This window comes from Coregonus clupeaformis, chromosome 2 (assembly GCF_020615455.1).
Source record: "Coregonus clupeaformis isolate EN_2021a chromosome 2, ASM2061545v1, whole genome shotgun sequence".
Taxonomy (NCBI): domain Eukaryota; kingdom Metazoa; phylum Chordata; class Actinopteri; order Salmoniformes; family Salmonidae; genus Coregonus; species Coregonus clupeaformis.
The window spans coordinates 19,072,065-19,086,345 of NC_059193.1; the positions used below are offsets into that span (position 1 = coordinate 19,072,065).

The 14,281-nt window shown below is 42.6% G+C and overlaps 1 protein-coding gene across 1 annotated transcript in view; it reads right to left on the reverse strand.

Moving 5' to 3' along the window:
• Positions 1-14,281, reverse strand: part of LOC121534178 (protocadherin Fat 4-like) — a 102,867-nt gene that overhangs the window by 32,092 nt on the left and 56,494 nt on the right. Inside the window, exons 3-6 of the mRNA XM_041840722.2 lie at positions 8,752-9,013; positions 8,059-8,409; positions 3,674-4,596; positions 2,714-2,888 (exon numbers count right to left, since the gene is read on the reverse strand). Of these exons, the coding sequence (XP_041696656.2) occupies positions 2,714-2,888; positions 3,674-4,596; positions 8,059-8,409; positions 8,752-9,013 (1,711 nt within the window). The remainder of the gene's footprint in view (positions 1-2,713; positions 2,889-3,673; positions 4,597-8,058; positions 8,410-8,751; positions 9,014-14,281) is intronic.

The window sequence follows — 14,281 nt, forward strand, 5'->3', positions numbered from 1 at the left end:
GATTATGTTTTTTTTTTCTTGATATTTTGATATTCTACTCAAATTCCTCTTCCTGCATCATTTTCTCTTCATGGGAAAACTTCCAAAATGTTCTATCAAATCTTTCTGATTTTTGATATCCAAAACACACTAGCCAACATTATCGCGGACTACAGAGTGAATCTCAACATTAATTTCTCACCAAAGTCTACGCCAAGTCAAAAATATACATCATTATTGCTGGACACATGGTCATTCCAGGAATGAAACAGAACCACCCTTTGACCATGACGACCATGCCAGAGTAGCCCAAAGAAACATATACTTAAATAACATACCATGTGATTTGGCTCTAACAAGGATACGCATGTACTCACTTAACTGCACATTTACTGACCTCTATGGAATAACAACCTAACCTTTTATCTGGATAAAACAAGCTCCACCACTGTATCTAAACAAACATAGAAGGGCCCTATTTGATCAAATGCGGGATATACACGGAGTATACCAAACATTAGGAACTTTTGTCTTACCCATTCACCCTCTGAATGGCACATACAGTGAGGGAAAAAAGTATTTGATCCCCTGCTGATTTTGTACATTTGCCCACTGACAAAGAAATGATCAGTCTATAATTTTAATGGTAGGTTTCTTTGAACAGTGAGAGACTAACAACAACAAAAAATCCAGAAAACGCATATCAAAAATGTTATAAATTGATTTGCATTTTAATGAGGGAAATAAGTATTTGACCCCCTCTTAATCAGAAAGATTTCTGGCTCCCAGGTGTCTTTTATACAGGTAACGAGCTGAGATTAGGAGCACTCCCTTTAAGAGTGTGCTCCTAATCTCAGCTTGTTACCTGTATAAAAGACACCTGTCCACAGAAGCAATCAATCAATCAGATTCCAAACTCTCCACCATGGCCAAGACCAAAGAGCTCTCCAAGGATGTCAGGGACAAGATTGTAGACCTACACAAGGCTGGAATGGGCTACAAGACCATCGCCAAGCAGCTTGGTGAGGTGACAACAGTTGGTGCGATTATTCGCAAATGGAAGAAACACAAAAGAACTGTCAATCTCCCTCGGCCTGGGGCTCCATGCAAGATCTCACCTCGTGGAGTTGCAATGATCATGAGAACGGTGAGGAATCAGCCCAGAACTACACGGGAGGATCTTGTCAATGATCTCAAGGCAGCTGGGACCATAGTCACCAAGAAAACAATTGAAAACACACTACGCCGTGAAGGACTGAAATCCTGCAGCGCCCGCAAGGTCCCCCTGCTCAAGAAAGCACATATACAGGGCCGTCTGAAGTTTGCCAATGAACATCTGAATGATTCAGAGGAGAACTGGGTGAAAGTGTTGTGGTCAGATGAGACCAAAATCGAGCTCTTTGGCATCAACTCAACTCACCGTATTTGGAGGAGGAGGAATGCTGCCTATGACCCCAAGAACATCATCCCCACCGTCAAACATGGAGGTGGAAACATTATGCTTTGGGGGTGTTTTTCTGCTAAGGGGACAGGACAAGTTCACCGCATCAAAGGGACGATGGACGGAGTCATGTACCGTCAAATTTTGGGTGAGAACCTCCTTCCCTCAGCCAGGGCATTGAAAATGGGTCGTGGATGGGTACTCCAGCATGACAATGACCCAAAACACACGGCCAAGGCAACAAAGGAGTGGCTCAGGAAGAAGCACATTAAGGTCCTGGAGTGGCCTAGCCAGTATCTAGACCTTAATCCCATAGAAAATCTGTGGAGGGAGCTGAAGGTTCGAGTTGCCAAATGTCAGCCTCGAAACCTTAATGACTTGGAGAAGATCTGCAAAGAGGAGTGGGACAAAATCCCTCCTGAGATGTGTGCAAACCTGGTGGCCAACTACAAGAAATGTCTGACCACTGTGATTGCCAACAAGGGTTTTGCCACCAAGTACTAATTCATGTTTTGCAGAGGGATCAAATACTTATTTCCCTCATTAAAATGCAAATCAATTTATAACATTTGTGACATGCGTTTTTCTGGATTTTGTTGTTGTTATTCTGTCTCTCACTGTTCAAATAAACCTACCATTAAAATTATAGACTGATCCTGTCTTTGTCAGTGGGCAAACGTACAAAATCAGCAGGGGATCAAATACTTTTTTCCCTCACTTTACATAATCCATGTCTCAATTGTCTCAAGGCTTAAAAATCCTTCCCTTCACCTACACTGATTGAAGTGGATTAAACAAGTGTCATCAATAAGGGATCATAGCTTTCACCTGGATTCTCCTGGTCAGTCTATGTCATGGAAAGATTAGGTGTTCCTAATGTTTTGTACACTCAGCGTATGTTAAAAGCCTGAAATAATGCATGTTTATATTCATTTGCTCGAAGAAAACAATGCATAGCTTGTAGTGTGAAATCCATGGTCTGTTCAGATATGTGTTCTATGTCAGGATATTTTGGTCTATGACCATGTGATGCAACACAGATGCATCCAAAAGAGTAGCGCTCTTCCTTCGCCAGATATATGCTCCCTTTTCAAGGAGATGATAGACACTAACATTTGGAATATGGTATGCATTTGCACAGGAGCGCCATACTTCAGAGCACCAATGGATGATAAGACATAATAAAACATAGCAGTCGCTATCCATCTTCATGCTGTCGTGTTGAAATACTTGAAACATTTCAAGATGATTTTACTTTGACCGCCCTCATAGGTTTCTCTGCTGTGTTCTTACCTGAGTCGGTTGCCGTGATGACGAGGGTGTATTTCCCCTGCGCCTCGCGGTCCAGGGTCTGGGTGAGGATAAGCTGACCATTGGACGACAGACTAAAGGCTCCTTCCTCGTTCCCACCGCTCAGCATGTAATTCAGCTGGCCATTGGAACCCAGGTCATCATCCCTCGCCATAACCTAGAGTAAAAATATAAACTATTTCAGAGATTCAAAAAAAATAACAATACCTAATATTGCCTGAAAAATGGGACCATTCAAATCTGATATTGGTCTTTCCCAAGCCCTTCTCCTTATACTGCGAGGTTGGGCATAAATCTTGAGACTGAAAGGACTCATTAGTGAGTGCCAGCGCAGTACAGGCGCTGCCCTTCCTGCCCGCTGGGGCACAGATAGAGGGCCACAGCCAGGTTGGCACAGGGACGTGTTCTTGTGTGGCAACCCACCGCCGCTGGAGCTGTTCCCATACAGCTGCAGACTCATTTCCTCGTTGGTACAGTATACAGGCACACTACACTTTATTTTCGTGGCTGCTCACTGAAGTGGAGACAGGTTGTTTCGAGAACTCATTTAGTTCAATTTGGTTTTTGGATTGTAACGGTCCAACAGGTTAATTCTGTAGAATTTCATATCCCAATGATATTTTCTAAAGCAATAATTTTTTATCCAAAAAAGAGTGAAACAAGCAGAACAGATTTATTTATCGGTTTAATCGCCTATTTTCAATGATAATTCGCAAAAACAGGACCACCATGCTTTATGTTTTTGTAAATGGATACCATACACATACTTATTGGGTTAATATTCCTACAAATGTAGTTAAGCCATTAGCTCGTTGAAGGTCTTAGGCCTGGCATATGAATTAGTTCTTTGTTTATGGGACTCAAAGCCCAGTCCAGAAATGTCAATACTGTTTGACCATAACCATCTAGAATGGTTGACTAAAAGAGAAAGACCACACTGACCTGTAGTATGTTCCTGGGGAGACTCCCCACGTTCTCCTGAACGTTCACAGAGTAAGGAGAGAGCTCGAACACCGGCGGGCAGTCGTTCACATCCAATAGCACCATGTTGACCGTGGCGCGGTCCACCCTTGGGCTGCTTCCGCGGTCGGCCGCCTGGACCACCAACGAATAAGACGACTGCACCTCGCGGTCCAGCTGCTTGGCCACCGAGATGACCCCGGTGACAGAATCAATCCTGAAATCTGAGTTGGTGTTGCCCCCGGCAATGGAGAAGCGGATCTGCCCGTTGGTTCCCTCATCAGCGTCGCTGGCAAACACATGGATGACGTCGGTGCCAGTCAGCATGTTCTCCTGGATCTCGATATCGTAGATGTTCTGTGAGAAACTGGGCGTATTATCGTTAACGTCCAGCACCAGCATTGTCACATCCATGGCTGAAGACAGCGGAGGCTCGCCCTTATCCGTGGCCACCACCGTCAATGTATAATTCGACATCTCCTCCCGGTCCAGTTCGCCCACCAGCCTCACGTCTCCATCGATAGTTCCTATGCTGAACGTATTCCTAAAGGGGCCTTTCAGGGAGTACTCTACGTAGCTGTTGGGCCCGCTGTCTGCATCAATGGCCTGGGCCGTGAAGACCACTGTGTCGACTGGAGTATTCTCCTGGATATAGGTCCTCTTCTGGGAGGTGAAGGTTGGCGGGCAGTCATTGATGTCCAGCAGGATAATGGACACCTGGGCCGTGCTGGTGTAGCGGGTCATGGGGGCGAGGGCCAGGTCGTGGACAGTGACCACCAGGTTGTAAAAGGACTGGGCCTCCCGGTCCAAGGCCTTTCTGGTCTGGAGTACCCCCACTTTGGTGATGTCAAACTGGCCCTGAGGATCTCCTGATGCGATGGTATAGAGTAGCTGGGCATTCGGACCTGGAAGACAAGCAATAGCAATAGATTTGGAGTTAGTTATCTTGAGTTAGTTACTTGTAGTAGAAAATGTGAAGTTCTGAAGAAGCTTTGTGTACTTTCTTCAGCAGTTTTTTTAGGGTAGGGGGAGTTACAGTATAATGGACCCTTATGTTTCAAGACAAAGTATTCATCTTGAAAAGTTAGGATTAGATTACCTTAAAATAGCCCCGAGAACATGTCACATGTGATATACTGCACTGTTCCTAGAACAAATCAAGTGTAGATCCTTTTGACTGGCATCTACTGATATTGGGTTGTTTAGCTATGACTGTTACAAACTGTATGTTTGAATTAGAATTGTATATTTAAGCAATAAGGCACGATGAGATGTGGTATATGTCCAATATACCATGGCTAAGGACTGTTCTTACGCACTACGCAACGTGGAGTGCCTGGATACAGCCCTTAGCCGTGGTATATTGGCCATATACCACAAACCCCCGAGGTGCCTTACTGCTATTATAAACTGGTTACCAACATAATTAGAGCAGTAAAAATTAATGTTTTGTCATACCCGTGGTATATGGCCTGATATACCACGGCTGTCAGCCAATCAGCATTCAGGGCTTGAACCACCCAGTTTATAATTGCTATCAACATGCATTTCCACAAATTGTCTTCACACAAACAATTGCAGCTCACCAGCCTTCCACTTTCTTCCTCCAAACAGACAATGCTTTTATGCAGCGTGAGACACAGCACAGCAATTTAAAATAATCTCCTTTACTGATAGGCCGCATTCTACAATTTCGGATTTCTCTCACAATCGAAACATTCATTTCAATGACATAATTAACTACAGTAACTGCACAAATGCAAACTATCAGACCTTGAAATCTAGCCTAATCCTCAGTCCTCCCCTGGAGCCGGGGAAAACTGAACTTAAATTGAGCGGCTGTAATTCAAGTCATTGGGGTATTCATGTGGAGAGCCGCCTGGCACCTTCCCACACTCCAGCTGAGTTTACTGTACACAAGCAATCCCTTATCAAAAGGCCAAGTCTACTTCCATCCCCAGTTTACAACCACGTCTACAGGGGTCAAGGATTGAGGAACTTCAGGAAGTGCTAACAATGATGTTCAGTGGTGGCGATAACACAGAGAGAACGTTGAGAAAACGCTGACTGACTATCAAAAGTGAGGGTCAATGAGAGCGAGTGGACAGTGGAGTAGAGGAAGCCTGACGTTGGGAGAAACAAGGCAGGCTTCTGCCCCAGGAATTTGGGTCACAGCAACCACATTAGGCCTGGTCTGGTCGGAGCGGTAATTGCAGTCAGCGAGGGACGGTAGGGCTGTTATAATAGCATGAAGCAGCCTAACCGTAACCACCTGAAATGGACGAGCACCTCAAGCCATTTGATTATAGGCCCACTGGACCATATTTCACAATGTGATTCTAATGTGATAGGAAATACAAATTGAAAATAAATGTATGGCTAATATTATGTATAGCGAACTGCCTTATCATTATCATTACAGCATTATCAAAACAGGTGTTGATGTCATACAAAAAGAGTTACAGGCCTTGCATATTATATGTAATTGTGGTTGATATATTTACCCCTAGCAGTGGATGAAATTGCATCAGCAAAATGTTGCAACACAGCTACAATGACCAACATGGTGGAAAACCATGTCAAAATTACAAAAGCCGAGACCGTCATGTGGACGCAAAACAAATTTACATTTGTAATTACTCTGCCATTTTTAAAGTCATGTCCCCCCGTCCTTGACTTTTCCTAAATACGTCTATATAACTCACTGTCGTTGTTAGAATATTAATATCACAAACAGAATTTTTGCTATATGCAGTTTTTAGAGGACATGTCATTTTTTTCTGTCCCTCATTCAATACCAGTCATTCACCGGTAGTCAGCCTGTGCAGCTGATGGCCCATCGAAACTAAACCTAAACATATATCGAAACCTATTTCACATATATAATAATAGTTCCCTAAAGACAAGGGGCTCTTACCTTTGTCAAATCTCAAAATTGAAGAGGTGAGCTCTATTTCAAAATATCACTTCCAAGAATTACCGCCGTTCCATGCATGAACACGCGGCAGCAAATACTAGTAATATAATAACACTTTAAGCGGCAATCAGCAATTGCTACATCTATTTTTGGACTTATAAATTAATGATACATAGCTATTGATTCTTGAAGAATGTAACTTATAAATGGTTCATGAGCTAAATTCAACTGTCGTACCCCATCAGAACCCAAAATAAGCTTTTTATTCCAGTGTTTGTAAAAAAAGTTAACGTTAACAAACACTGTATAGCCTAACAACATAATTTTGATATCATGGATGGTCAGTCCTTGCATCCATTGTCTTTGAATTTGAGAGTGATTACATTTCTCCAGCCCCATCCCCCCGTTTCGTTTTTGTTAGAACGCTTTGTTATTTTTTTAACTGCTGATTGCCGCTTTAAAATATGCTATTCTGTTGATTTCTTTTTTACATGTTTCTCAAAGCCCCAATGCAGTCTTTGTATGTTTAAATCATCACTGTATGTCTAATAAATCACTGAGTGTTTATTTCATGAAAAGAACAAATATATTCTTCGTCATTTATTTCCCTGAGCTTCCTTAGCCATTGAAATGCTCAGTCTGAAGATGTGGGCGTGTTGATACAAATGTAAATATATTTACATATACAGCCCGGATTGGCAGATAGGATTGTCTAGGCTATAGAGCCTACCCCGCTTACCCCTTCAAAGTAGGAGGATACATATGCAAATAAAAAACGACTGGTCATTGGTCAGAAAAACATATAATAATCAGTAATTTTATTGGATCTCTATGCAGAATAATCAGATCAGATTGTGTTTTTGGCTGTGGGCCAAAAACGCCATCCCACCTGAACAGGCTGAAATTCCAGGTAGTATTTTTCTCTCCAAAAAGCTCTTACACTAAAAGGGCATTATGAAAATTTTCACAATTTCAGTGTTATTTCAACCTCATAGTGAGGAAATATCAGGCCTGCCCCAAAAAATATTTTTGACTGCACTGCCCCTTTAAGACCTGCCAAAACAAAATTATAATGGTTTCTTTGTGATGGATTTAACTCTTGAATTGTGGTGATTTTAGTGGTTTTTAGTTTTTACATATAACCTACAGTAACATAAATGAATGAAAATGCTATTATGTTCTTTGAAATAATTTTATTTTTGTATTCTATGTTACCTAAGACCTTCATAAACACAACCAAATGATTATTTTTCCGATAGCATATATGCCATTTATTTATTAGACTGTTCGAATGTTGACAAAAAAGGCATAATTGGCTCGAAGGGGGGTTCCTCGAGGGCAGGCTTTTATAGTGTCTACCGGCATTTTCAGTGAACCATCCATTTACATCATTGCTGTGACAAATTACCCTCTTGTGGACATCAGCAACTGACACAAAGCAAAAACATACCATCATCTGCATCACTGGCCCCTACGGTGATGATACTGGAGCCAGGGGGGAGGCTCTCGGTGACCGAGGTGCTGTAGGCGGTGGTGTTGAAGACGGGTGGGTTGTCATTGACGTCCAGGACGTTGAAGTAGACCCTGACCGTGCTGGCCTGACCACCGCCGTCCTGGGCCCTCACGGTCAGGATGTAGTACTGCTGGGATTCGTAGTCCAGAGGCCGCGTGACGTTGAAGACCCCCGTGATGGGGTTGAGCAGGAAGGTCTCGTACTCATCGTCATCCTCCAGGGAGTACGTGATCTCGCCGTTCACCCCAGAGTCCGAGTCACTGGCCAGGATAGCCGCCACGATGGAGCCTGACAAGTCAAGACACAGACAGTCAGACACTGAGGATTTGAGAGGGCTTTTTGGATTGTTGGATTGGGATTCCCTCACGTTTGCCAACCAACCCCTTCAACTGCCATATTAAAAAAATACATATTTCATATTTCAAAGTGCCACAGTTTGATTCAATGTCCCTGTTGACCTAGCTAACTAGAAAACATCCTGCATTAAAAGCCTTTTAGATACAGATACACCGCATTCAAGAGGAATGGCATAAAGCTTTGCAGAAATTAATTTGGGACCTTTCACAATCTGAGTAAGCATGAAAGAACCTGGCAGTTACAAGCAACCCCAAGTTACAGTAAGCCTTATACCTGGCGCCATGTCCTCGGGAATGTCGAAAGAGTAAGTTCCACGAGAGAATTTCGGCGTGTGATCGTTGACATCACTGACGGTGATGTTCAGCCTCATATCCGAGGATTGCTTCCCATCGTCAGCTCGGACCAGCAAGGAATACTTGGAGCGACGTTCCCGGTCCAGTCTCTTGGTGGCAATCAGGTCCCCCGATTCCGGGTCGATCCGGAAACTGTCATCGGCACCGCTGATGATGGTGTAGGTCACCAGCGCATTAGGACCCTGAAGAAATACAAATGTGATTGATTATTTCTAAAGTATAAAGATTCTGTATATACTTTTTATTATGAGGCTTTAACATGAGACGTTGATGATTAACATAAGGTTAGTCAATGTTCAGTCCTAAAGGGAGAGGGACATCATAATACTATTACTCTTGGTGAGAGTGAAATTCATGTTCACAACCACCCACTGCTCACTTTCACACTTTAACCAAATACTTTTTTCTAGGGATAACTGCAGAGTAGACATTATAATATTATACATCTCAATGAGTGAAATATAGTAAAAACACTACAACATTGTAGTTTATGCAAATGCATCACATAGCAAGCTCCCCTCAGAATACAATGGTCATACTGGTGAAAAAAACTCACAGGAGCTGAATGGCAGTATTCTCTTGGGCCGTACCCTTGGTCTTTGAACTGGGGTTATAGAGTTATTCTATAAACGCAACGAATAGATCCCTTGATACTTTAGACAAGTACAACCCAGTACACATGTGAAAGCCATAGCGGTCCTTTGCAATTGGAGTAGAGGACTGAATGCGATATGAAAACTCAATAACAGTGTCGACAGATCTTGACATTTATGTTTGTACTGAGGACAATACCAGAGCAGACGACTATCTCCTGATGTCTGATGCTAAGTGAGGAAAAAAACTAAAACTTCAAAAGCTACTACTTTTCAACCAAGGTCTTTTGTTTCGACTGGACAAAAGCTAAAAGCATTTTTGATTTCATGTGTACTTTTGATCTTGCCAATATACAATAAAAAGGAGTTGATGCAATATATTTTTAATAATGTTCCACCACTTCTCATATCTCCCATTTAGTAAATAGTAATAGTTTAATACTAGTTTACCAAGGACAAAACCCCCATCATTGTGAATTAGCCTCATTTCTAGAGAGCCCATTCTCAGACCCAGACCCAGAGAGTGTGTTTCTTTTTTATCTAACAGGCCTTTCAATCAGAACGCTGGATCTGGGATTCCCATCAGCCACCTGGGCTGCAAAACGGAACCGAACACCCTTCGTCTGCCAATTAATTATCTGATAGGGTTCAAAAGGAGAGAGGACAGGGGAAAAGAGGAGGAGAGGGGAGAGGAGTAGGGGGTCCGTCGTCTCCCCCTGACACTGACCGTTCCCCTGACCTTCCCTAGGAAATACTTTGACTAGTTTACAGCCATCCCAAGGCACAGTGGGAAGAAGGGGGGGGACCAACCAATTAAAGAGCAGGATTCCGGGCCAGACTTGGGCACAAGGAAACTCATTTAGCAGATGAGTTTCAGCAGCAGCAGCTCGGGGGGAGGTGAGAGGCTCATAGAGCTGTCGGGAGACTGAATTCCCTGAAACACGACTAGGCCGTGTGAGCCAGTCACAACACAGGTGTTAAAAGTCAAACTCACAGCAACGTGTTGAGAGGTGATGTGTCCTAATGCCCTATTTACAATGCATCAATCTAATTATGTACTTACAGCATAATGATGTACTCTGAAACTGTTGTTTTAGGAAATGAGTCTTTGTATTTACATTTGGGGTGCATCATACAAGGCTATAGTAACTGTCTTGTAGCAACCCACTTCAGTCTAAGTCATATGTATTTTCAGCAGTCTTTTTGGCTGTTACGTTGTTGTTTTGCTTCTTGTTCTAGATACTTTCTTAGTTAAGCTCGCTCCTGGTACCTGCATATTTTCCACTATGTCAGAATGCTAATAAAACGAGAATGTTCTCTCCAAAAAAAGAAGCTATTTTTTTATTTTCTTCTCCTAGAGAGGCCTCCATTACGGGAGCGAGCAAAGCTTTCATATTTTTTATTTTCCAAACTGAATGCAACCGAGGGTGGAAATGGGTGTAGCGAAAAACGGATGGGTAGAAACAGCATTTTAATATGCTCACACATGAATCCCACATGTAGCACTATTAAATTGGATGGGATCATTATGATGTCTGAATTCAGCCAGTCAGCTGGCTAACAGCTTGCCGCGCTTGGCTACGCCTCCGTGGATCACACATGTGGCTTTCTGAATCGGGACCGAATGTGTTCCGTACGCTTAGCGTCAGGGCAACTTAAGTTTCCTGCGTTAGGATGTGGGCAAAAATTGGCCGGCCCTATCTGGACCGAAATAGCTGGAACCTAAATGCTATGCTCCTACTATTTAGTGACCTATTCATTTCTGTGTTTAAGTTCTGGATAAACATCTCTTTCTCCATAGTAATTCCATATTGTATGGTCCCGCTGGAGTTCGTTTAATGATCATATCTGAGTGCAACTACTTCGTCTGAGGCTGCGTCCCAATACTGTAAACTAGTGCCTTTTCCTTCTATAATTATATTCATGACCCATAATAGGTAAAAAGACTGGATAGGTTTCATCATATTGCTTTTCCCTGAAGATACTTTTGGATCAGTGGTTGTGAAGGAGAGGAGGCAAGGGAAGGAAGCTATTCGATACTACTGAAACACAGCTCAAGTCCTTCTTCCCCTTTGATTTTGCAATGAGGAAAAAGTGAGAAAGAAACTGACAGAAACTGTCCATCCAATTCAATACCATATATCAAATCATTCAATATTAGAGATCTGAGGTCAAGTTCACTTGAGTCCAAGAGAATTTACTCAAATGATGTCCTTAAAATGCCCTATTAGTCAAAATATTGACCTAACTCCAGGATTTAAAGTCAATGTTATATTCTGAATACAATGACCATTTCAGAAATGGATTGTGCATGATTTTTCTCACATTCTAACTGGCGAGGTTGGTGAGGTAACAGCTGTGCAATAAAAATGTGTGGCCTCATAAGTTAACATTAAGTATGAGTCCATATTCTCTCACACACTAATCCCTCCTCGCAATGGCCCCAGTTCTTTCCATTCAGTTCCCTTGTCTCATTGGCAGGGCTGAGTAACCGCAGGCCTTGGAGATGCTGGGAGGGCCTGATTTTCGCTCAGTGCTGGATTTTATGTCCACATCCTGCCTAAGCTGCGAAAGATGGAGCCTTTTCCTAATCGAGGGCGAAGCCAGTGATGTAATGTGTACTACAGAGGCTGTGGAGGGACAATCTGCCCGGTGCGAGGAGGCAATCTTTAGCCTCTCTCCTCAGGGCTTTGTCACACTTGTGGCTCCTCTTAGGTAACGTCAAAACTCACAATCACTGGGGACCGTGTGTGTGTGTGTGTGTGTGTGTGTGTGTGTGTGTGTGTAAGAGAGAAAGCAAAAGTGCTCCGACTGCTCCAAGAGAACTTCAAGCTGTGGTCGGATATTTGGTAGGAGAATTGCAGAGCGCATGACTTGGACTGAAAAAAATGCTGGGTATCAGTAAAAAAAAATCTTCCTGCAGCCACTTTTTTCTCTTTGAAAATCCCCTAACAGAGGATCACATCAGCTCATTTCCAGGTTTTATTTTCCGAGTTTCTTGAGGTCAATACACGCATATAAGAGCATTGGAATGTATTTAGGAGGTTGAGCGCTTTACATTTACACTACCGTTCAAAAGTTTGGGGTCACTTAGAAATGTCCTTGTTTTCCATGAAAACATACATGAAATGAGTTTGAATAGGAAATATAGCAAAATGCATAGGAAATGTAGTCATTGACAAAGTTAGAAATAATGATTTTTCATTGAAATAATTGTGTCCTTCAAACTTCGCTTTCGTCAAAGAATCTTTCATTTGCAGCAATTACAGCCTTGCAGACCTTTGGCAATCTAGTTGTCAATTTGTTGAGGTAATCACCCCATGCTTCCTGAAGCACATCTCACAAGTTGGATTGGCTTGATGGGCACTTCTTACGTACCATACGGTGAAGCTGCTCCCACAACAGCTCAATTGGGTTGAGATCCGGTGACTGTGCTGGCTACTATAGTTATTGCATAGTTAGGAGCTGTGCTTTGGGTCATTGTCCTGTTGTAGGAGGAAATTGGCTCCAATCAAGCACCGTCCACAGGGTATGGCATGGCGTTTCAAAATGGAGTGATAGCCTTCCTTCTTCAAGATCCCTTTTACCCTATACAAATCTCCCACTTTACCACCACAAAAGCACTCCCAGACCATCACATTGCCTCCACCATGCTTAACAGGTGGCATCAAGCACTCCTCCAGCATCTTTTCATTTGGTCTGAGTCTCACAAATGTTCTTCTTTGTGATCCAAACACCTCAAACTTCGATTAGTCTGTCCATAACACTTTTTTTCCCACAATCTTCCTCTGTCCAGTGTCTGTGTTCTTTTGCCCAGCTTAATCTTTTCTTTTTATTGGCCAGTCTGGCTTTTTCTTTGCAACTCTGCCTAGAAGGTCAGCATCCCGGAGTCGCCTCTTCACTGTTGACATTAAGACTGGTGTTTTGCGGGTACTATTTAATGAAGCTGCCAGGTGAGGACCTGTGAGGCGTCTGTTTCTCAAACTAGACACTCTAATGTATTTGTCCTCTTGCTCAGTTGTGCACCGGGGCCTCCCACTCCTCTTTCTATTCTGGTTAGAGCCAGTTTGCGCTGTTCTGTGAAGGCAGTAGTACACAGCGTTGTACGAGATCTTCAGTTTCTTGGCAATTTCACGCATGGAATAGCCTTCATTTCTCAGAACAAGAATAGACTGACAAGTTTCAGAAGAAAGTTATTTGTTTCTGGCCATTTTGAGCCTGTAATCGAACCCACAATTGCTGATGCTCCAGATACTCAACTAGTCTCAAGAAGGCCAGTTTCATTGCTTCTTTAATCAGCACAACAGTTTTCAGCTGTGCTAACATAATTGCAAAAGGGTTTCCTAATGATCAATTAGCCTTTTAAAATGATAAACTTGGATTAGCAAACACAACGTGCCATTGGAACATAGGACTGATGGTTGTTGATAATGGGCCTCTGTACGCCTATGTAGATATTCCATAAACAAAAAGCAGTTTCCAGCTACAATAGCCATTTACAACATTAATAATGTCTACACTGTATTTCTGATCAATTTGATGTCATTTTAATGGACAAAAAAATTGCTTTTCTTTCGAAAACAAGGACATTTCTAAGTGACCCCAAACTTTTGAACGGTAGTGTATGAACGCCACCCATGCACCCTTAAGCCCTGGTTGTCTTTATACTCTAGTCATAATGTACATCAAAAAACACATTTTGATGGTAACACAGAGATAACGACGGTATGCCTTGTAAATAATTTTTTTTGTAATGGCTGCTTTTTGGCTGACCCTTCCCTTTGGGGACAGGGGGAATGTATCTCCCAGAGTTTTATTCAAACAGGTACAGACAGAATATAAATCGTGGGAGACTTT